The sequence below is a fragment of the Carassius carassius genome, chromosome 46 (assembly GCF_963082965.1).
Source record: "Carassius carassius chromosome 46, fCarCar2.1, whole genome shotgun sequence".
Taxonomy (NCBI): domain Eukaryota; kingdom Metazoa; phylum Chordata; class Actinopteri; order Cypriniformes; family Cyprinidae; genus Carassius; species Carassius carassius.
In genome coordinates, this window is record NC_081800.1 from 16,295,978 (window position 1) to 16,320,291 (window position 24,314).

General features: G+C 35.8%; 1 protein-coding gene across 2 annotated transcripts; it reads left to right on the forward strand.

Moving 5' to 3' along the window:
* The first annotated feature begins 2,217 nt into the window (after positions 1-2,217).
* LOC132129333 (cAMP-dependent protein kinase inhibitor gamma-like) lies at positions 2,218-24,136 on the forward strand. 2 transcript variants are annotated; one of them, XM_059540886.1, is made up of 3 exons: positions 2,218-2,506; positions 21,979-22,157; positions 23,312-24,136. In XM_059540886.1, the coding sequence occupies exons 2-3, from the start codon at positions 22,007-22,009 to the stop codon at positions 23,392-23,394; spliced, it is 234 nt and encodes a 77-aa protein (XP_059396869.1). In that variant the 5' UTR covers positions 2,218-2,506; positions 21,979-22,006; the 3' UTR covers positions 23,395-24,136. The 2 variants fall into 2 exon arrangements, with proteins under 2 accessions (XP_059396869.1, XP_059396870.1); XM_059540887.1 differs by lacking the exon at positions 2,218-2,506 and adding an exon at positions 8,137-8,301.
* Positions 24,137-24,314: the final 178 nt, after the last annotated feature.

Below are 24,314 nucleotides of genomic sequence, written 5' to 3' on the forward strand. Positions count from 1 at the left end.
GAAACAGGCTGATTAAACGTCTAGCGTCATACATCAAATGACACAGAGTAACCAATGGTAGAACGGCTTGTTTTCACTGTACAAGGAACTTATGGCAGGTTTTTATATATTGCTTTTGATTTCTGTTCAATTTTACATGAAGGGCATCAACTTTTACACGTTTAAATATTGTAATCATTCAGCATTGTAAAGTACCATGTCTGGCTTCATAATTTAATTAAAGTAATTCATGAACACCAAAATAGCACCAGGAGTTCTTTTACAGTTGTTCTTTATAAAATATCTTGCTGTATGTAGGAAATGCTGTATAAAATAATATCATCATTAGTTTAATTTAATAGTCACCAGGAAGTTGGACATTGTCATTGTATAAAATAAAATATGAACATGGTATTGGCAAAATCTAAATTTTTCCAACAAAACATTGATATTCACACTAGCTGTATCAATTGAACTGCATATTAGAAAATAGTTCTGAAATAGCCTACCTTAAGAGCTAAAGCAGATTCCAAAAAGTAGTAAACGTATTAAAATTATTAAAATTAAGAATTTTAAGCTGAATCTACATAAATGAAAAATGCTTGCTTTTTAAAAAAAAAATTATATTGTATTTCAGTATTGTCCAATTTTGGGACATTGTTTAAATTGTGCTAAAACTGTGAACATAAAAAAAAAGAATTAAGTGTACACTATATATAGTGCTCGATTGCATTTGTCCTGCACGGCTCAGTCTTGGCTTCTCTCCATCGAGTCATTCCTCAATCTGTACTGCCTCAAGAGTATGGAGGAGTGGCTGGAAGACTTGACATGTCTGCCTGGTCCAGAACGCCGCTGGAGGCTGAGGAAGAGTTTGTGGTGGAGTTCTGTCAGCCTGATCCTCTGGAGGGCGTCATTCTGCCAGATTCCATGCTATTTGAGGGAGAGCAAGCAGGCGCACATAGAGAGGACTCCTTCAGACATCTACATTCCCAGCTTTATTATTGTCACTGACTTCCTGGCAACGTGCAACTGCTTCATTTGAAACATTTGTTTAGCTTTGACTACCTATGTATTCACAGATCACCGGATGAGTCTGACTGTTTAAAATATGAAGTACAGATAGCCATTTAGATGCTGGATATTTGTTCATTGAAGAGGCTTATTTTATCCTGTAGAGAATAAAATAATGACCATGTTTATTTCTGATTTGTCTACAGAACATCTCTAACATATTTTGTTTTCCTTATTTATGTCTTTGACTGTACGCAAGTGTGTTACATTTTTGTACACACAATACCTTTGTCATTGTAAGTTACATGATAAGCTTTAGAAATTGTTTGACATCAAGTAGTACATTTACAGCATATTAGGCTGAGGTGAGTTAGCTCAGTATACTTTATGTCTGGACTACATACTATTTTTAAAGTTAAGTGGACAACAAAGTTCACGATTTGTGTTTGTATATTGTCATTTATATTGACGTTAACCTTTAAGGTCGTATACATCTTGTTTACATAACTGGTTTACATAAGTATTATGCTTCATTAAGCAAGGGATGTATTTTAATTTTTGTCTTACCGAGTACATTTATGCCTTATTTTCAAGCCTTATGTTTATGTCAGACCATATGTCAGTATTGTAGCCATATCTTATTATTTAAATAGCCTACTTTATTATTTCTGTTTGAGAAAAAAGTCGATAAAGATTATAATTTTTTTTTTAAGTGAAAAGACTCTGTTGTTTGTGGTTGGCTGAAGAAGCGCTGCGTAGTATGAAGTTCACCAGAAGATGGAGACATACACCATCTGACAGAAACTTCATCCACAAGCACACTTCCTTCCTGACATCTGGAAAAATGAATCAGTTCATAGTGTGTTCACAAGCACCATCCACAATAACATAAAATCCATACTTACAGCCAATACAAATAATATCTTCTTCAAAATATAAAGCTTTCAGAAATCGTCATGCTTAATTTGCTTATTTTTGCTGACAATGGTGGCCAAGTTACCACAGTTTCATAACAGAAACAATCACTCTAGGTTGGAATTTTGGCGAAAATTGTGGTTGCCATGGTAATTTTGGAAGGATATTCAGCACTCACCTACATACTCCAGCCTGGAAACTTGCTTCCTTTCCATAAATCTCCCTTAAAACAAACATTTCAAGATGTCATTTATTTAAAGTTACTGTTCAGTGCACGGTTTTATCAGGTGATGAGCTCCGCGTGAACAAAGCGACGTGCTGTTATTGGTGAGAGAACAGGCGGAGTGTGATTGGCTGTGGGATCACTCCATTTTGGAAACAGCTGTTCAATGCCTTATCCCTCTTGGCTCTTTTTCATTGTGTTCAATACACAGTCAGGGGAGCGTTTGGGATTGACCAGGAATCTCTCAACAGATCAAGTAAAATCCATTGAGTCGGTGTGTGGAATGTGGGAAGAGCTTTTGGAAATGAAGGGGAATCCCGACAAAGAATGAATGGCGTATGGCGTTGTAACAAGTGGAAGAAAGTGAAGCGGATCAAGGTTAGTGCTTGTTACAGTGATCAGGGTTGATCATAGTCGATATGGTATATATAGTATTATCTACAAATGTAACAAAACACATTGTCGCGTTACTTTTCATTCTGAAAATATGCATAGAGATTGTGGTTACATTTTTACACGATGATTCGTGACGCTTCTTTGTATTAGACTTTGAGGAGTAGTAATGATGCAAGGGTTTGTATTGTTTTATTCATGCTATTGTACGTCTGCAAAATATTCAAAATAAGTTTAAATTCCCCTTAATCTAAATATGTAGTTGGCATTGGTTTTATAAAATGGTCTGGGTTGTTTATCCTTAACTTGGCGACTGTTTACTAGTTGATTTCCCAACGTTAAAAGGGACAGTTCGCCCTAAAATTAAAATTTAGCTACCCTCTTTTTGTTCCAGCGCTGTTTGACGTTATTCTGTGGATCACGAAAGATGTTTAGTGAAATGTAAGGAATGGACAACCTCAGTCAACCGTTTAATGACTCCTTTTCCATATAATGCAAGTGAATGATGACTGGAATTGTCCTTCTGCCTGACAACGTGAAGATCCGTGAACAATGACAGGAATTATATTTTTAACAGACACTTTATGACCTTTTATTTACAGGTGCTGGTCATATAATTAGAATATCATCAAAAAGTTGATTTATTTCACTAATTCCATTCAAAAAGTGAAACTTGTATATTTATTCATTACACACAGACTGATATATTTCAAATGTTTATTTCTTTTAATTTTGATGTTTATAACTGACAACTAAGGAAAATCCCAAATTCAGTATCTCAGAAAATTAGAATATTGTGAAAAGGTTCAATATTGAAGACACCTAGTGCCACACTCTAATCAGTTAATTAACTAAAAACACCTGCAAAGCCTTTAAATGGTCTCTCAGTCCAAGAGGCTGGCTGTTCACAGAGCTCTGTGTCCAAGCACATTAATAGAGAGGTGAAGGGAAGGAAAAGATGTGGTAGAAAAAAGTGTACAAGCAATAGGGATAACTGCACCCTGGAGAGGATTGTGAAACAAAACCCATTCAAAAATGTGGGGTAGATTCACAAAGAGTGGACTGCAGCTGGAGTCAGTGCTTCAAGAACCACTACACAATGATGCAGATTTCATTTTCCAACATGTCTTGGCACCTGCACACAGTGCCAAAGCTACCAGTACCTGGTTTAACGACCATGGTATGCCTGTTCTTAATTGGCCTGCAAACTCGCCTTACCTTGACCCCATAGAAAATCTATGAGGTATTGTGAAAAGGAAGATGCAATATGTCAGACCCAACAATGCAGAAGAGCTGAAGGCTGCTATCAGAGCAACCTGGGCTCTCATAACACCTGAGCAGTGCCACAGACTGATCGACTCCATGCCACGCTGCATTGCTGCAGTAATTCAGGCAAAAGAAGCCCCAACTTAGTATTGAGTGCTGTACATGCTCATACTTTTCATGTTCATACTTTTCAGTTGGCCAAGATTTCTAAAAATCCTTTCTTTGTATTGGTTTTAAGTTCTATTCTAATTTTCTGAGAGACTGAATTTGGGATTTTCCTTAATTGTCAGTTATAATCATCAAATTTAAAATAAAAAAAACATCTGAAATATATCAGTCTGTGTGTAATGAATGAATACAATATACAAGTTTCACTTTTTGTATTTAATTAATGAAATAAACATTTTGATGATATTCAAATTATATGACCAGTACCTGTAGTCTCTTATTTGCTTTTTATACTTATATATTTACTGTTCTCTCATCAATTTTATCTATCCACTGAAAGACCATTCAACCAAAATGTTCTCATCTAAGCAAGCACTTTTGAGCTTCCATTGGCTGTTTGATGTGTATATGTATGTGTTGATCAGTGTTTATATCTGAATAAAAGCCTAAATTAAATCTATTCATCTAACACTTTGATTAAACTGCTAGATTCATATGAATTTCTAATGTCTATTTGTACATTTTGAAGTTTGCAAATTTTGGTCCATTTCTTAATGGAAGGGTAAAAAATAGAGAGAGGGTATTAAAAAAAATGGTTTTGGAAATAAATTTTTGCTCCGAACTATAACTTTACTGTTGAACTTATGGAAAATGCTCTTAATGTAGTAAGAATAAAGACATCAGCCATGCCTCTTACAGTGGTTCAATCATGTATGGACATTTTTATTGTGAGAGAGTGCTCTGGCGAAACACTCCTGAAGATGTGCCAAACACATGTAAGACATCAAATGTAGTCACTTTAAGTATATGTGTGTGTGTGCGGGAGACCTGGGTGCTCTGATATGCGTATTTAATATACAACATGGTCTGTTTTTAGTTCTTTAACTTGTGAGGAGTCAGTTGTTTAGGTCACTACATCCATATGGAGCCAAAAGAGTCTCAATAAAGATAAATGCACACACTACATTCACATATGCACACATAGGACTCATACATGCACACACATAATTCATAAATACACACACAGGATACACAAATGCGCACAAAATTCACAAATGCACACACAAAATTTAAAAAGCACAGAAGATTCACAAATGCATACAAAATTCACAAATGCATACAAAATTCAGAAATGCACACAAAATTCAGAAATACACACACAATTCAGAAATGCAAACAACATTTACAAATGCGCTGAAGATTCACAAATGCACAGGACAAGATCCCTGACTTGGCTCGACACACAAATGCCTTTTTTTAAACAAGGAATGATCTGCAACCAATCAGATATCTCCCTTGTTTTAGCCAATCACAAGAATGCACCCCCCCCTTGGGGGATTGTTTACTTATAAGCCAATCAGCGAACGACTCACTATCCTCAGCGAACGACTCACTTTCCTCACGCAGCCGGCGACCCACTTTGCGCAGCCGGACACCCACTTTGCACAGCAGGAGACTCACTTTCCGCAGCCGGAGAGTCACTTTCCTCTCGCAGCGAACGACTCACTTTCCTCAAGCAGCGAACGATTCACTTTCCTCAGCGAACGATTCACTTTCCTCACGCAGCGATCAACTCACTTTCCTAAGCGAACGACTCACTTTCCTCACGCAGCCGCAGACCCACTTTTCGCAGTCGGAGAGTCACTTTCCTCTCGCAGCGGACCACTGACTCTCTCTTCATGTAGGGGCCGAATATTATTCTTTATTATTCTATTATTATTCTATTATTATTATTATTAATTAAAGTGACTTCTATATATCATCCAAAAGAATATTTAGATATATTTAAATATTCAAAAAGGTGTATTTTTTTTTTACTTTCATTAAAATATTTCAATAAAATGAAATAATTGCATATTGCAAATTTATGAATCCATGGTTAACTTTTTTTCTGCAGTCACTGGGCTATATGTATTGAGACATTTTTAAATTTATATTTTGTAAAAAATAATAAAAAGTAAACCTGAATTGTAATCTAAACATCTGTATTTTCATACAATTTCATAAGTAGGCTATAATATGCCGCACCACAGGCATATCGCGCTGTGTGAACGCGTTCATGTGATTGGCTTATAAGTAAACAATCCCCCACGTGGAGTGCGTTCTTGTGATTGGCTAAAAGAAGGGAGATATCTGATTGGTTGCAGATCATTCCTTGTTTAAAAAAAGGCATTTGTGTGTCGAGCCAAGTCAGGGGAGTCTCAAAATTCACACACAAATGCAGTGAAGTTCACAGACCGCAAGCAGTTTGTAAATCAAGATATATGTGCGTGTGCATCAGAAATACATTTCTGAATCTTGTCCTGTGCATTTGTGAATCTTGAGTGCATTTGTAAATGTTGTTTACATTTCTGAATTGTGTGCATTTCTGAATTTTGTATGCATTTGTGAATCTTCTGTGCTTTTAAAATTTTGTGTGTGCATTTGTACATTTTGTGCGCATTTGTGTATCCTGTGTGTGTATTTATGAATTATGTGTGTGAATGTATGAATCCTGTGTGTGCATATGTGAATGTAGTGTGTGCATTTATCTTTATTGAGACTCTTTTGGCTCCATACATTCATGGGAACCCTTGAGCTCAAAGACATGATGGACTTGATTCACTGAAGCGTTTTGATGAGTTGCACATCAACAATGAACAATCCGAAGCGAAACGATCTCGAACAATCAGTTCATTGTCATCGGCTTTTTAATTTTTTATAGTCACGTGGTGGTTGTTTTTGTTTCGATTTGTTTTCCTCTCTATTTTTATAAAGGTTTTGCTAGTTGGTGCAGTGAATAGGCTACTTAACAGTCTCATATTTTGTTAATGCATAAATGTAAATTTATAAGGCATTCTGCTCAAAGGAGAGGCTATTTGTGGGGTCTCTCACTGAGTGGTTAGCTGGGAGCTTTTGACCTGTAAGCTTCACAAAATCATATTTGTTGTCCCAAAATAAATTTGTGTGCACAAATGCTTTGATTGAGTTTCAGTGCTACAGTGTCTTGAGGGCCTCATCAACATGGCTGTTGATATTGTAATGTAATTGCAGGGAAGCAATTCTCCACTCCACTATAGCCTGCTGGGAGAGCTGTTCAGATTATTATTATTATTGCACATGATATTTATAGCTTTATAATTGCATATTTACAACGTGGTATATATTGTAGGAATTTACACAGCAGTTGCTGAGTGAATCAGGCTTTGACATTTTCTCATATTAAGATTTATTTTTTTCTTTTGTCTTTTTTTTTTTTTTTAAATCTATATCCACAGAAATATACCTACCTCTTGGTATATTTTCCACACTAAATAATGTTTCACTTGAGGTCCATATCAGTCTTATATTAGTATTATTTATATACTATTAAAGAAGTATTCATTTTTGGAAGTAGCTTTTATTTTTGTTTTTATTTTAGTTAAATTTATTATTTTTGTTACGTTTGTTTATCTTATTAGTTTTTTTATATTAAGTTATTTTTATTTCAGTTTTATATATATATATATATATTAGCACTTGTAGTTGTTCTCTGTAGAAATATAATCAATAAATTCTGAATAAATTAAATTACATGCATGCTCTTTTCTCAATATTGACTGTGCAGAATTAGTACAAATAAGATGAAAATTTAAACTCATTCATTCTCGTTCATGTCCTTGACAACAGCACAGAAGAGCATATTGAATTGCAAAATGATGGTGAAGAATTTTTTTGCCTGTATATTTATTAATTTATTTTAATGTTTTAATAAAATAATCAGTCTTTTATTCATATGCTCGCAATAATAATAATAATAATAATATTAATTATCATTATAAGCTTATTTATTTATTTAGTCAAGTTACATTCCACTTTATTCAAATACTTGCATGGTGGTTCTGACTGGAATACTTGCTGATTAACATGTTTATATGGCACTTGCATCATTGACATGACAACAATCTGATATTATTCTGAATTTTCACGTCCATGTTAACATGGTCAGTGTGGCTTTCATGCCCTTATGTGGGTTATGGCTAAAGCCATTGGTCAGATTCATTCAGGCTGTCATTCAAGATTTGAAAGCTTCTCTCAGGATATGTTAGGCTTGTTTTCCTCTCTTTACGCCCACATCCTCCCTGATCTGTGGGAGAGAGGCGTGCTGCAGCTGTGTGGGATCTGTTTGCTGTGGAGAGAGAGAGAGAGAGAGAGAGAGAGAGAGACGGGAAGGAGAAAGAGAGCGAATGAGAGGAGGATCTCTCATAAACGCTAGGATCAGAGGATGCCGCTTTTTTGTTTCTTGTGTGGACTAAAATAAAACTGTCTTTATTCAGGTCCTCAGAGAGCTTTGTAGCACCATTTCATTAGCGTTTGAAGTGCGTTTGGTAAGTAATTGAAACTGTGTACTGTGACTATAAGTTTGGATAATGGTTGTTAGCTTGAAGTATTGATTACTGCAAGTGGGAAAAGGGTTAAGCATGGTGCAGCAAAAAGAGGAAACGTACAGTGACAGGTGGTCTTTAAGACTTAACAGCTGTTTAGCTTCATTTGCTTGTCCAGGACATTTCTTTTTAATTACTGTCTGGGTTTGGTGGCTGTGGGAACTGGGTGGAAAATCTAGCCTACATGTGACTAAATCAGAAAACTGTCATAGATTAATATGCGTTATTGCTAAAGGTGTTATTAGCACAGAGATGTTAATTTTTTCTTGTTCAAGTCTCTTATTATTTTGTTGGGCCTACATACAGTTTTGCCATACAGCTGTACTTTGTTTAAAGGGTATTTTCTGGCTCCATATGTTATTCAGGCTGTCAGTGAGGACAAAACCTCCCACAAACCATGAGGTTGACCATTCAATGAACGCTTGTGTCAGTGACATTCAGGAGCTATTAAGTTATGTGTCAAGTTCTCGTTCAATAACCTTTCTGAGTTCTGTAGATGGATTTTAAAGAGAGAGTTCACTCAAAAAGGTCGTCATTTACTCACCCTCATGTCATTCCAAAAGCATAGGACCCTCTATCCTGTGTGAAAAACAGATATTTTGAAGCGTTTTTGTTCAAGCAAATATGGGGTCCAAAAGTTTTTTTTTTTTTTTTTTTTTTTTGGGAGAACTTTTACTTTAGACACCGTAGATATGTCTGTATACCGTTTTAGTCTGCCTGCACACCAGATGCTCACTGGTACAGTGTTTCTGGTTCTGTGCATCCTCTCTCTCTCATGATGCTTGACGTAAGATTTTATGATGTCAAACACTTTTTTTTTTTTATTTGAGAGCTACAGAAGAAAAGATTTTTAGTGACTTTTATTTTAGACTGTTCCTCAAGCAAAGCTATATTATATTTCAAGACTTCTAAAGCGAAATCATGTTGAGAGATCATAGAGTATGTTTATGTTGCATTCATAGTGTTCAGCATATCGAAAAGGACTGTGTAAATTCATTGAACATATTATGTCTTTATTGCTCTCATTATTTTATTGGAAATTAGTATGTTGGTTGTTAACATGTTGGTAAGTAAATAGTGGCAGAACATAGATTTTTGTGTGAACTAACTTTCCTGATCCACTTTCTCACAACTTTGGTCTTGATAGAAAAATGATTTGTTTGTTTCTTTACTTTTGCAGATTAGGTTTATCATTTACATCGTCTGTATGCCATTGTTTGTGCAGTATGTAACAGAAGGGTGCAGATGATGGTGAGCAAATTGTGTAATTTTTGTGCAAACCATTCTTTTTCCTAGCAGTGTGATTTTATTTTTCTGGAGGCATGTGACCTTTTGACTTAAGGCAAAGAGTTTGCATGTGCATAAAATGGTGTAAACCTCTGATCATTAAACTTTTTGGGACCATTTTACTGGCATTACTCTTGAATAGTGTTGTGCTCAGATTTTTACCTGTTCATTACAGTAGCCCACTACTGCACTATATTCCAAGCGTGCTGTAGCACTGCTTGAAACAAACAGACTGAAATTAAGGCACTGAAACTCTGCTACAGCAATAAAATCTTACTCATTTAAATAAATGTAAAGTTTGAATATGCATGAATATTCCAATTTGTGACATCACAATTGGTCAGGAAATTCATAAAAGCAATGAAGCTGGTTTTGAATCTTGAAAAAACAAAATGCATGTTATTTTCAAATTCTAAAACTTCTCCAGAAAAGTTGTTCTTTGGACTTCCCAGGGGAGCCAGGTTACTTCAGTGTCAAGAGTACAAATACCTGGTTGTTATTATCGATAACAGAGAAAAATGTAAGGTTTTATTTTAGAAATAAGTCATGCTTCAATTGAAGAAATTGGTGTCCGCTACTATTATTATTATTATTATTATTTTTTATATACTGGTTCTCGATTTATCGGAATGAAGTGTATGAGTATGCTCCCTATTACCTTCTTGCCTTCTTGGATGCTTTGTACCATGGTGCTCCTAGATTTATAACTGATTGTAAAATTTCAACACACCATTGTGAACAATACAAAAGAGTTTCATGGCCTTCATTGAGTATTCAGAGAAAAATGCATTGATGTATAAAGCCATATTGAGTTATTTGCCATTTTATCTCTGCTGTTTCATTCAGAGGACTTTGTCTGGCAATTACTCATTAGGTTCTCAATCAAATTATAATCTTTGTGCCCCTTGTCAGAACTGAACTTGGTAAAACTTCAGATTGGAATCTACTCCAAAAGGAGATGAAGTTACAAAACTTGGTGTCTTATAATTATTTTAAAACTTTAGTATGTAATTTATAGAGAGACTTAATGGTGTGTGTAATTGTTTTTAGTTGGTTATTATAACATACAATACTAAAGCTGACATAAAACATATAATTTATAGGTAACTCTTGTTTATTTGTATATGCAAGCTCAACTGCCTATTTTGGCCAGGATGCTCCTGTAACAGAGATGTTTAATCTCAGTGAGTCTTTTTCCTGGTTAAATAAAGATTACTCTCTGAGCTTAAACCTAGTGTAATTGGTATATGACTAAATATCCATTATTTAATTCTCAAAGCTATTGAATGGTTTCAGAAGAATTTAAATATAACACCTGAGTCACTTTTATGATGTTTTTTGGAGCTTGAACTATACTAAAGTTTTCCTTCATTTTTTTTCACAGAAGAAAGAGATTTAATTGACATGAGAATGAGTAAATAATGAAAAATTTTTTGGGAGAACTTAAATGTTTTTATCCTTTTCTAACATTCCCAGTCCAATAAACTCCCGCTGTCCTCATCTGAAAGACACCACCTGTTCATGACTCAGCAGAGATCCCTCCCTTCAGTCACTGTTGTCATAGTATGATGTGTGATGCATGGGGAAATCCTAAACTCTTTTAGCACACTCCATCTCTTTCGCCTCCATGCTGTGAATTTAATTGGGGAAAGCGCCACATAAAACAGTAAGTGGTAATTATGCCTCCAAATAACCAATGGATTGATTCAGACATCTGATACTCTTGGCTCAGACAGATATTTGAACTCTCTCAGCAAACACTCATTTTCTGGCCGGATGATTGAATGTGAAGGGTGATTGCAAACTGCATCTTGTGGGCTTACGTGTCATCATAACTGTAGAAAAAAAGCCATCTTGCAGTGACACAGAAGTTTTGCTTCCTCTTTGAGACCTACAGTATTCTACCATAGAACATTTCAAAGTAAAACTCTTTTTTTTTTGTTTCATTAGGGGAAAAAATTCTTCTTTCTCACCTTCTGCATTTTCAGATGAGTTCAAGTTCGCATTTCTGCTTATTATAGATATTAATTGTATTTGAAGTAGGAAGGAAGGCAAACACAAGCTTTTTGCTCTTTATCATTATGAAATCTAAGCTGCCGAGTTTGGTGTTTCTATTAAATAATGAGGCAAGTATGATGAGGCTTCCACCTGGTGCCAGGCAAATAATGTTGAGTCCGTGTTGGATGTTGGTGTTGTGGAATTATTAAAGATGGATATGTGTCTTCGTGTGTAAGCTCTGAAGTTCAGCAGGCTCGAACTGCCCTAACATTTGACTTGGTCTCACTGCAGTGTCCTCATTATTATTTAATATTTGCTCTGATATCAAAAGGGCTGGGAAATGAAGCTCATCAACTCCTGCATTAGTAAAGAGGCGGCGGTCGCACACCTTCATCTCCCCGAGCCTTTTTAAATGCTAACACTTTGTTTCATGAAACAACACCAAATTACCTGCCCTGTGCACTAAAAGCCTTCCGACATCATTGCGAGAAAATGGCTTTAATCTCGATTCAGCTATCGCCACCAAATCTTCAGTTAATTGCTTCTTAGTGGCTTTGAAAATCCTTCGATTGTAAAGTAGCAGCTCAGCACCCAGGGAGCTGTAAGGATCTCAATGACATGAGAAAAACGTCCTCTTTCCACCTCCATGACCAATATGACTATCACACATTTCAGAGCCATTTTGTTTTACATTCAATCTGTGTTTGGCATTAAAAAGGTGCTTCTAGGATTTTGGACATCTGATCTATGTCAGCAGATTTTAAAAAAGGATCCATATATCTCTATATCTCATATTTGAATTATATGAGTAGAAGCCCAGTTTTTCTTCACATTTAGAATTTACTAGACGTTTTAGATTTATATATGGGCATTTTCTCATTAGGTCTAAAAATGCAAGAAATTATATATTTCCCAAATATATATTTTGTCATCAGTTATTGAGTCGATGAGTAAATGAACGATCTCTTGTGGATCCTTTAAAATGTTGTTAATAAAGGCCCCAACAGGAATTAAAAAAGACATTTTGATTGAATGTTTGAGAGTTGGGAAAAGTGAGTTTACCTTATACGATTATTGAGATTTGTAATGATAATGTGGTGTGATGCTTTCACAGAGATATTTTCAACATTTAATAAGCATAAAATAAGTTAAATGTTTATGTATTTGTATGGATTCTGGCATGTGTGATTTAAATTATGAATGAGTCAGAATAACTTGTTCTGGTGTGTGACATGCTAAACCATTATAAACTATATCCTGTGTATTACAATTATAGTGCATGTAATATTCATAATCTCTCATTAATAGGAGAATCTATAATTGTCCTTTTAAAAAAATAATTTATCTCATAAGAACTGTTGAAATTAAACGGCAACTGCAAAAAGCTGATTAACATAACTCATTAAAATATTTGTTTTCATTAATTGATTATGTAATTTTAAGCTCAAATCATTTTATTTGTTTTGTCCTTGATTGTTTGTTTATGATTACCATTATTTTGCTTTAGTGTTGTTAGACGATTTGAAAGTAATTTTATATGGAATGTGATCAAAGATCCTTTTTCATATTTCAGGTGCTGTGGATGTGAAATGTATCAGCAAAGTTCCCTTGTGGTGGGCTTCTAACCTTTTCCAGAAGATGCTGAATGTGGGCCGTGAGATATGTTGATAAGAGGCTGTGAAAGTGCCGATGAAGTGCTTGGGGACCGTAAAGTTGGCATTTAAAAAATCATGAGAGCACTATATGCTTGGTTGGTGGAAGAGAAGGTGACCATTTTTGGTCCTGAATAATATCACCAGTATGAAAATTCAGGCAGTGGCTCTTTTGATGTTGCTTGAGAAAAATAGATGTGGATACACAAAGCACGGCTCTTCAAAAGGAGGAAGGATATGTAGGACGACAGCAAACGAACTTTGAATTGTGAGATATCTTTTTTTAACCAGTGCCAAAAAAAAAAACAATGCCTGCTTGATGGTCATTTGGGTGTTTTTTTTCCCCTTCATGAACGACCAGTCACTTATGTCATGTGAACAAGCTGTGGCTCATCTGAGTAAATATGGTATGGCTGGAGCTGGTGCACTTATCTAAAGAGCAGCTAAATGTGCTTTCTTCTTTAGACAAGCTGGAGTCTGATCAACTTGATTAGATGCAGCTTCACTGCGTCCAGAAGTGTATTCCTGATAAAGACAAAATGTGGGGCAAACTTCATTTCTTAGGAGCCATTATATAAATTCTCTTGCCCAAAACTGGAGCTTTAAATGTAGTGTCAGCAGACTCCTTCATCTTAAATTCCCTTTTAAAAGGCCTGAAATTCCTGCAGTCAGCAGTGTGTGCATGTCTGTTGACTGGAAGTATGAAAAGCGGGTTGTGTGTGTCATTTCTATGCATAAGCTTTCCCCATTTGGGTGTTCCTTGGGCATTTTTTACACATAATAAACAAGCAAATGCTAGCAGCAATATTTCAGTCTGGTTGTCGTGGTGGTCTTGTGATGGTATTTGATTCAACAGGGTGTCAAGAAAAAGCTTTTATTTGTTTGTTTCATTATTGATTTCTTCTGTTGTTTGTTCTTTTTTTGTGCTTTCATTTGTGAATTTAACTTATTCAACTTTTTTAAACTACTTGTTTGTTTGTTTGTTTGATCATTTATTTGTGCTTTCCTTTGTTCATTTGTTTATTCAGTACTTTATTCATGTGAGATTTTGTTCATTCATTTGTTTACTCGGTAGCTCTATTCATTAATTCATTATTAGTTTCTTTGTTTATTCATTTGCAAGGCCATTGGTTTATTAAATTGTTTTTGTTTATTCATTTGTTTTGTTTTTTCATTTAAAATCTTTCATGTTCATTTGTCTTTTTTTTTTTTTTTTTCATCTAATTTTTTATTTGTTACTTTGTTTATTCATTTGCTTGTTGGTACATTTAGTAGTTTATTACTTTATTTTTTAGTTTATTAATTTGTTCATTTATGTATTTGTCTGACAAAAGTGCTAATTTCAACAATGGAGATCACATTGACATTTTATAGATATTTTTGTTTGTTTGTTTTGGTTCATACATTTATTATCTTATTTGCTTATCCAAAATCTAAATGTGTTTTGTTAGTTTATGTACACTGTAGGGTCAAATAGTCTGAGCTCACATCGAAAACCTTTTGATGGTTTCAACTTCAAGGTTTAAAATGTAACTTAAATTAGTAAGCTAAACATATAATGACATTCATTTGTGCTTATGAATGGCTTATTGGCAGATTCTGCTGCTTTTTATGCAGCTTTATTCCTTTAGTAAATAAAATTACTTCATTAAGGCCACTCACTGTATGTTTGGGCATATTGCAACCAGATAATATGTTTTTATTATGCGCGGAGGCACTGAGGGTCCACTAGACTTGTAGCAGTAGACTTGTATCCTTCTCTGGGCCGCCGGGCCTTTGTTCATAATATCAGTAAGCGCTCTCATTACACTGTTGAGAAGATCCCCCATTCATCGTTCGACAGCCTCAAGGATGGAGGACTATAAATGAAACCTGTTTGCTTTGCAGGTGCACTGATTCACACTGCATTCATGGCCACAATAATAAGCTCCCACAACTGCACTATGCCATTATATGATTAGAGCATCACATTGACAAAGAGAACAAAGAAACATTTTCATCCTCTCTGAAACTGTTATTGACCGTGCTCATGTTACAGGAGGTTTAATGAGATTAGTTTGATGCAATAGATGAAAACGAGATCCATTGACGGCCTTTAAGTCCACAGCTGATCTGGATGAAGATCAAGTGTCTAGAGTGAACTTTGAGTCTCTTGCTTTTACGGTTCATCTCCTGCTGCTGAGGTCAGAGGAGTAAGGGCTTCTTATCCAGTTCCGGCCTATACAGAAGAAGCTCTTTATTGACTGAACAGTTATTTGCTTAGAGTGGCCACATGCACTTTCAATCCAGGGACTGATGGGGAAAAGTCAAGCAGTTATGAGCAATAAGTATTTAAACCATGCATGTAATTGCTTGGCCTTAGGCAACCCTGTGACCAGGTTTGATGGACTGGAGTTCCGGAGACTAACTCAATATGTATTCATGTTGGTTTGTTTCTTGGAAGCCACAGGCATATTGGAGATGAGCATATTTGTCAGTAGAATGTATTAGCTTGTGGTCTGGTGTAATGATATTAACCTCAGAGCCATTTTATTTCCTTTTGAGTGTGCATTCCTGAGCTGCATATATTCTGTCTCTCTGTCTGAGCACTTTCCTTTTCATGGAAGTGTCTTTACCTCCTGAGGTTGGTGAATTGTGCCATTTGTGGTCTAGAATATCTTCATTAACTGAGGGAAGTAAGATCATTTCTGAAGCACCTTTACAGAATTGCTGGTAAAGGGACCATATTTGACTCTTTCAGGTGTGGTTTGACACTTTTGCAAATTATTTGATGATAATTGGACTGGGCAAACCAACCTTCACCTTCCATGTACTGGAGTAGTTGTGCATTGACACAACAAGAAGTTGCTAAATACTGATAATTTACAGATAATACAATTAATTTTTATTTCCCTCATGAATTCCCATTAATGAGCCAAAGAGCTAGTGTAGTTGTCAAGATTTAACTTACATTTGATTAAAAAAAAAAATTGATGATACTTCTCAATTTAAAAAAATATATATTTTAGTGGTGCTTCTTGTTATTTCAGAGTTTGACATCCTCCAGTGCTCATTCATCTTTATTATATGGAAAAAAGAGACCAAGATATTCATCATAAATTCATAAACATGAATTTGGCACAACATGTGGTTGAGTTAATAATGACAGACTTTTCATTTTTGAGGGAACTATCCCTTAATTGTCAATAGATCAGTGACTGACTCTCATTTTGAGTGAAGATCTAGTCGGCTGGCCTTCATTCTCATGATGGGGCCTAATATCTCACGATTTGTCCAAATATGGACATGTACCCAGTGGGCTGTGCGACTGTTTAGACACTGGACATATCCAAACATCTAGTGAGAGTGGAAGCAAGACTCCTTGCCCCGGCTTGCTGTTTTGTTTTTTAAATAAAGGTTAAACCTGAGTTTGTCATTTGTTTAGGTCTGTTGGCGAAGCAGAACACATGCAAATGATGAATACGTCAGTCCTCATATTGCTGTTTTTGTAAGGCTCTCTCTCTTGATCCCATGAGGACTGCAGGCTAAGGGCGAGCTAGGCTGTTTTCCCTCTGGTATGTGAGATGTTTTGATGATATTGTGCGCACACCTGTGTCGTTTGTCTTTTGACACTGCCTACAGCTGCTGTTGACTCCCGCTTCCTCCTATGGGCCAATATATCATATAACCTTTAGTGAGCCATAGTGTAACTTTATTGTAATGAAGATAGGGAGAGTAAATGGAAAGTAACTGAACACTGTACATTTGAGCCAAGCAAAGCAGCAGCCCCCTGTTCCCTAAGATAAACTCACTAAATATAGAAACTTGTTTTAGTTTTTTTTTTTTTTTTTTCAAATTTATTTTAGCCACGGCAGAGTTTTGATAAGTAAAAAATCCCACGGCACGCCACTAAGCAATGAAATATAGTAAAATTGAATGCTTATTACATAAATAACAACTTATTAACATATCGTTGCTCTCGGGTGGAAACCTTGTATGTCCAAATCCACTACCACTTTCAGGAAACGTAAAAACAAACAAAAAATAGTCCGAAAATATTTGATATCATTATCAAATGACACCGAAAATATCATTAAAACAGCCCCATCTGAGTGCATCGCATTAGGGTTTTCATCTTACAACTTACAGGTTTTAAAGCTTATTGTAGCAATATGGGCGGTCAGTTTTTTGTTGTTGAATACTTTTGGCCAAAAGATGAAATGCTATGCACAGGCAGTATAAAACGGCATGTTAACTACAGCTAGACCGCAAATGCTAAGACTCTTCTTCACCTCTTCAAACACGAAAACCATTGGCCTTATAGACATCGTGTTTCTTGAGTAAAGAAAATGCTGTACTTATTTAGACATCAGTTCTTTATTTACCCTTGCATTATAAACTGCGTGCGGCACTTTATTCTGAATGGAGGCAGGGGCAGAGTTATGAGGTTTCACTGACAGTTTAAGGATCCAGTGGCATTGCAAGGTTTAGTCACAAGTACTTTTGAATGCTTTTCATTGGTTAAATATTTGTAAATTCCACTTACTGCTGTGTGTGTGTGTGTGTGTGTGTGGATGGGTTAAATGCAGAGCACAAATTCTGAGTATGGTCACTTTGTCACTTGTAACGGATGTAAAGATGACCTATAGCAGTGATTTAAAATTGTAATAATAATGAAATAAAATAAAGAAAGCTTTGATAATTTTCCAAGGCACACTTGACAACCAATCACAGCATACTAGTGTGCCCTGTGCCATGGCACAGTTGTTGGGAAACACTGATCTAACATATTAACTATACTATTAAAAATATCTATTATATTAAAATACATACATATACATACGTACACTCTACTGTTCAAAAGTTTGAGGATGTTTTTAAAAAAAAGGCTTGTGCACACCAAGGCACCATTTATTCAATCAAAAATACAGTAAGATACTGTTGTGAAATATTATTGCAATTTAAAGTAACTGGCTTCCGTGTTAAAATATTGTAAAATGTAATTTGTTCCTGTGATGCAAAGAAGAATTTTCAGCAGCCTTTACTCCAGTTGTCAGTGTCACATAATCCATGTCACATGGTCTAATATGCTGATTTGGTGCTAAAAACATTTCTTATTATTGCACAATATATTGAAATGTTGAAAAAAAGCATGATAATTTTGTGGGGGAAAAAAACAAGATACATTTTTTTTCAGGATTTTCTGATGAATAGAAGGTTTAAAGGAAAAGCATTTATTTTAAAAAGAATCATTAAAATGTTTATTTACTGTCAAATTTGATCAATTTAATCTGTCCTTGTTGAATTAAAAATATGAATTTCTTTGTGTGTGTGTGTGTGTGTGTGTGTGTGTGTGTGTGTGTGTGTGTGTGTTCCCATATTGGCCAACACAAGTTTGTAAGAGTGGGGTGATGGGCAAACTTATGCAATCCAATTTGTGTCTCCGTAGCACAGCATTTAAACACTGTGTTGTCAGAATTCAGCTTGGGATGTTAAGCTTTTAAATTTTTTGTGAACGTATGTGCACTTTTCAATAGAGCGCAGCTTGAGTATTTTTTTGGCAGAAGAGTCTCTTAAAAGTCTTGTGTGCTTTCTATGACACTTTCTTCAGTTTGTGTCAACTACGGGAAGATGAGCTCTCCACAGGCCACTTTTCCAAATCTTCATCAGCTGCTGGGACCTGAGGCTGACGGTTGCTGACTAGGGTCTCAGCAATAGAAAATAACCTCTCTGCTTGCATTACACAGGACATGGGAGTACTAGTCATTCGATTCTGCGGAAACAGGTTGATATTTGGAGAACACATCAGCAAAGTTCGCATGTAAGTGAAATTGGCTCACACTTCTCAAGGTCCTGGCCGACAATGAGGTTGGGCATATCAGGTAACTGACATGCTGGTGCTGGCAGACGTAATGTGTAATAAATACAGCCTGATAAAACACAGTGGCCAGTGTTGAATGTGCAAGGCTGTGAGATGATAGTTAACAGCTGAGGCAAGCACTGCAGATCCACTTCAGTATGATGCTAAATAATGTACTGTAAACCAGTGCCATGTGGAGCTTCCTTGAATGTTGCTGAGTGCCTTGGGGTTACGCTAAATTTCTGGATGCATCAGAATAGGGCTGTTTTTCAGCTCCATATATTATGAAAAGATACAGGAATTTTCACTAGATGACTTGAAATATCTCTAGTCATTCGTACATGATGCATTCCTTTTTCCTTTCTTTCTTTGCATCATTCTGTATAAAAGAATTACATTGTAATTTTGCAGAAATAATAATAATTTACTATTTTCAAACAGTAAACCATCAGGCCTTTATTTTGACCGGTTGCCTTCAAATAAAAACATTCACAACATGTTTTGAAATGAAGTGCAGCTGTAAACTTAACTGAATGATGGGTAGCAGAAAAGAGTGCATGATTTGAGATTCACACTAAGCAATATCGCATTATTGATTTAATTTTAATATGTTGTGCAGTCCTACATCAGAATACATGGTTACTTTTGAATGAATATCAGTGGAGAAATACAGAGGAATACTTTTTGGAACCAGATAATGTAGTTACATCATGTACTATGGAGTTGTACATACTGTGTTTGAAAGCAAAACTAATTAATCTTATATTTAAAAAAAAGTCTTCTTAAGGCAGTTTAACTACAAAAATAAATTACATTTCTCTGTACGTGATGAAACCTGCACTTGATTTGCTAGCATTGCAGTTTTATTATCAATTTATTTTTGCTATTAAAACTGCCTCTTTTTTTTTGCAATCATGTATTTTTTAAATTACAATTTAATAAGTTTTGCTCTCAATGACAGTGTTTATTTGATTAAAAAAGACACACAAGTAACTACACAATCTAGCACGCCATGGGCTTATTAAACCAGCCAAACATTGACCACTTGATTCAAAAGAGTGTTGTGTCCAAAATCAACCTGAACACATTCTAACATGGGCATTTATTGCTCCTGGAGATTGTTTGCAGAAATCTCAGCCCACATTTTGGGAGATAATGAGTGCTTTTCAAGTCTAATGTCCCTCCCACTTTCCAGATTGTTCTTACACCCTTGATTTATTCCGCACTACTGGAGCGTTTGAAAATAATAGAAATGAAGAGAGAACTATAAAGAGGAGGAGAAAAAAATAGGAGGGTTGGAAGTAGAAAAGAGAAATAAAGAAATGAAGAAGGGAGATACGAGTGGAGGGAGAGATGCAGAAAGGAGGGATGAGCAGTGAAGACCAGCACTATGATTTATACCCTGTAATTTTCTCCCTCACTACCTCCCCCTCTGCTTCCAACACATAACATTGCATTTATTTGTGTTTGCCTTCTTTCCCTTGCCCTCTCACATCCCTCTGGAATATCCCTTCTTCTTCTCTTCAGACGGTCCAGCTGAACATATTCAGAGTGACATTTAAGATTCACAGCTCACATAAAGTCAACACTTGTATTTATAGCCCAATGTGATGCATCTCTACATGCATCACATTTTTGCATTAAGATGAAAATGAGAGATGGAACTCGATTTTATCCATCATGAAATGATTTAATTGGTGATATCAGGTGAAAAAAGACATTTCAGTGATAGAATGAATTGGTAATATTTTATGAAAGACTGAGTTGTATGCACTAAAAAAATAAAACAGCCCTGTTACTTAAGAAATCTGTTTTAAAGTATTGCAACATTGCATTACTTTTTTTCCACTAGTCTCGGCTTTAGACATTTATACATCTTTATTTTGAATATATAATTATTTTTATATAATCTGTACTGTTCAAAAGTTTAGTGTCAGTATAATTGTTATTATATATTATATATATATTATATAACGTATATAATAACTTTCTGTTCACATTTTCTACAAAAACACCATGCAGCACAACTCCGTTTTCAACACTGCTAATATTAAGAAATGTTTCTTGACCACCAAAGCAAAAAACATTTCTAAAGGATCATGTGACACTGAAGACCCAGGAATAAATTACATTTTAAAATATATTCAAATAGAAAAGGGTTATCTTTATAGAAATATTTTTAAGTAGTTATTTGAAAAGTATTTAGGGTATTATGGTGTAAGAAGCAATACGAGCCTGTTACTTGAGACGTTATCACCAGCACTGGTTAAAGTCAGTGGGGTTATCATGTTGATTAAGGAGACACTTCTTGAGTTGAGCAGCTAATGTGTTTTGGACCCATTCTCTGGGAGGATTCCTCTCTCAGCATAATGCCTACCCATGACTCTCCTTCCTGAAAGCAGTTTGATGATCTCCAAAGAGTGTCTAATCGATCGCTTTGGGTTTTATCTCTTGTTTTCATGCCAAAAAGACTCCATTTGCAAGCTTGCACTGATACTCATAAGAAACCCTGATTGTAAACAAGCATGAAAAGAATGTCGAATGCATCCAGAGTTGGATGAATGCGTGAGGCCCTCTTATATAATTAGGCCATGAAATGAGTTCAGCAGCCGAATCTATTAACTTTAGCGTTGAAATAGAGCCCCTGAAGTAATGATTACTCCAATTCATCAGACGGCATGTTCTGTCATGGGCATTACTTGAACAGAGATTCACAGGTTTTCTGTGTGTAAGGAAATAATGGCGTTTTTCTAAAGAGATTTTAGTCAAACTGTTGGCTTGGTTTCTTTCTTAACAGAGAGTAAATGTTCTACCTTTTGGTCTGTCTTCTTTTGTTTGTTTCAGGTGTAATGAGAGGGCAGTTTGTGAGCAGATGATGGACGTTGAGACGTCATATACAGAGTTCATAAACTGTGATCGTACAGGTCGCAGGAACGCGGTGCCAGACATTCAAGGAGAGGCAGTAGTGAAGGGCACCAGTGAACTAACCAAAGACCTGGCTCAGATGGACCTGAAAGCTGCAGGTACATCACACACCGCTTTCCAGTTCTGCTTGCAAGCCAGCACCTATATTAATATTTCTCCAACATTATCTTCTTCTGCTTCTCTTCCTCCTCTGTCAACTCATTCTCCTCCTTCCCCTTTCTTTATTTTTTCCCCCAATCATCTCCTCCTCCTCCTCTGTTTTCCTCCACCTTCAAAAACTCCTTAAAACATTTTGTGAATAAATTTAGACTATTAATTTGGGGTTTTGTACTAATGTTACACTTCAAATAAATATAAATTGAAGTTGAGAAACTTTGCTTTGTTAGAATGTTCACTCTTCAGAACTATGTACAGTATGTAACAAACAGAAATGGCATCATCTGTCTTGCATTCATTTGCATAAGGAGTTGCAAATTATCTTTATTTTATCTTTTAGATCATCTATACATTTTTACACTCAAAAGACATCATGTGAACAAGAAAAACATACAAGTTTAATCTATAAAGATGCAATGAAATCTAACCTTATCTAAAACTGCAAACATGCATGGACTGGTATTTCCTTCAGTACTTTATTTGTATTCAGACGGCGGTAATTCACATGATTAATTCTGCAGAACTAGTGCTGTTCATCTGATGAAAGGACAGATAATGTCTCCTGACCGCCAGTGGTCATATTCAGGTCATCAGGTCATATTTATTATGCAACAGTGCATCAGTTTGGCCACTGTAATGACTTGCTTTGTGCATACAGTAAGACTGTGATACATGAACACATTACAAGTGTAGGATGTGAACCAAAGACTTTCACTGACCCTTACTTTATCCAGGACACTGCCCTGTAAGGGTCCTCAGTGTCCTCTTTGAACACTAAGAGGTTTGATGAGGTTGAATGGAGTCTGTCAGCGCTGGCAAAGATTTATTATCTGCACTCTCACCAATAACTGCTTCCTTGACCGTTTCCTATTCGTTTGGGAAATTTTCAACTCTTTCCTGCTGAAATAAGAGCAGCATCTGTCTCTGTTTGACCCAGTTTCCTTAGTTCACATTCTTGGCACTGTTTTAGCTCTGAAATAACCTGAGACTTTCCCATGACCATGAGGACTCGGTTAAGAATGATTAGCTGGAGAATATACCGGGGCATGTGCGCATTTAATGTGGCAAAAAGGTTTGTCAAATCTGTGTCTTCTAGAGGGAGATGCTTCCGGATCTCCAGCCCCTGAAGCAGAGGCATCTGGGAGCCAGGATAAACAGGGGACAGAGGGACCGTCATAAAGATCAAGAATGACCTGGAGGAGAGAGGAAAGCTGGGGAGTTCTCTCCTTTTCTCATTAAAATTCTCCTCATCTTTGCTCACCAGGCAGCAGTGAAGAGCCTCTTTCATAGACTGCCATTAAGGTGGACATCCACCCATTGCATGCTGTCGAGTGCCTAAAAGACATATGGAGAAGACACTGCCTTTGCAAACACCCCTAAATGGGACGAATCTGTCGAGGACTGTATTCATTCACAGCGCTGAGCGAGGGAAAAGATTTTTTTTTTGTAAAAGTGGTCGAACAGAAGCACATGCGTTTTTATATTTTTCCAACCTAAACTTAAACTAAGCAGTTCAGTCTTGTTGAGTTACTGTTTAAACAAATACTCAGAGCTACTGTAAACTATAAATTACCAAATATAGCCTTTTTGTTACAGCTTATGACCAGGATGGCTTAGTTAAAAAATTATTATTATTCTTTTTTTTTAAACAATGAACACTACAGTTGAAGGATGTCTGATTATACAACGGAATTCCCAGATATTGCCTGAGGTCCGAAACAAATTGTTTCTATACTTCATTATATACTATTACACAAATGTAACATAATTAACAATGTTTGTGTAGTATCTGAGTTACAGTTTTCTGCCTCTGGCACTGTTTTGTGTGTTTTGTCAGATTCTCAGAAACACTCGTTGAAACACTGCATTTATATCGTGACTTATAAATAGAAGTACCTCGAAATAAACCGGAATGACATGATTGCTTTCAGTGTCTTATTTATGTATTTATTTTTAAGTTGGGTGTTGATGTATTTAAATGAAAAGTATATTTGCATTGTCTTTCCATTTCTCAAATTTAGGAAAATTATGATACAAGTAGGGGATAATGTACAATCATTACATCATTGTACTTACCAAATAAATAGCCAACCATAAGG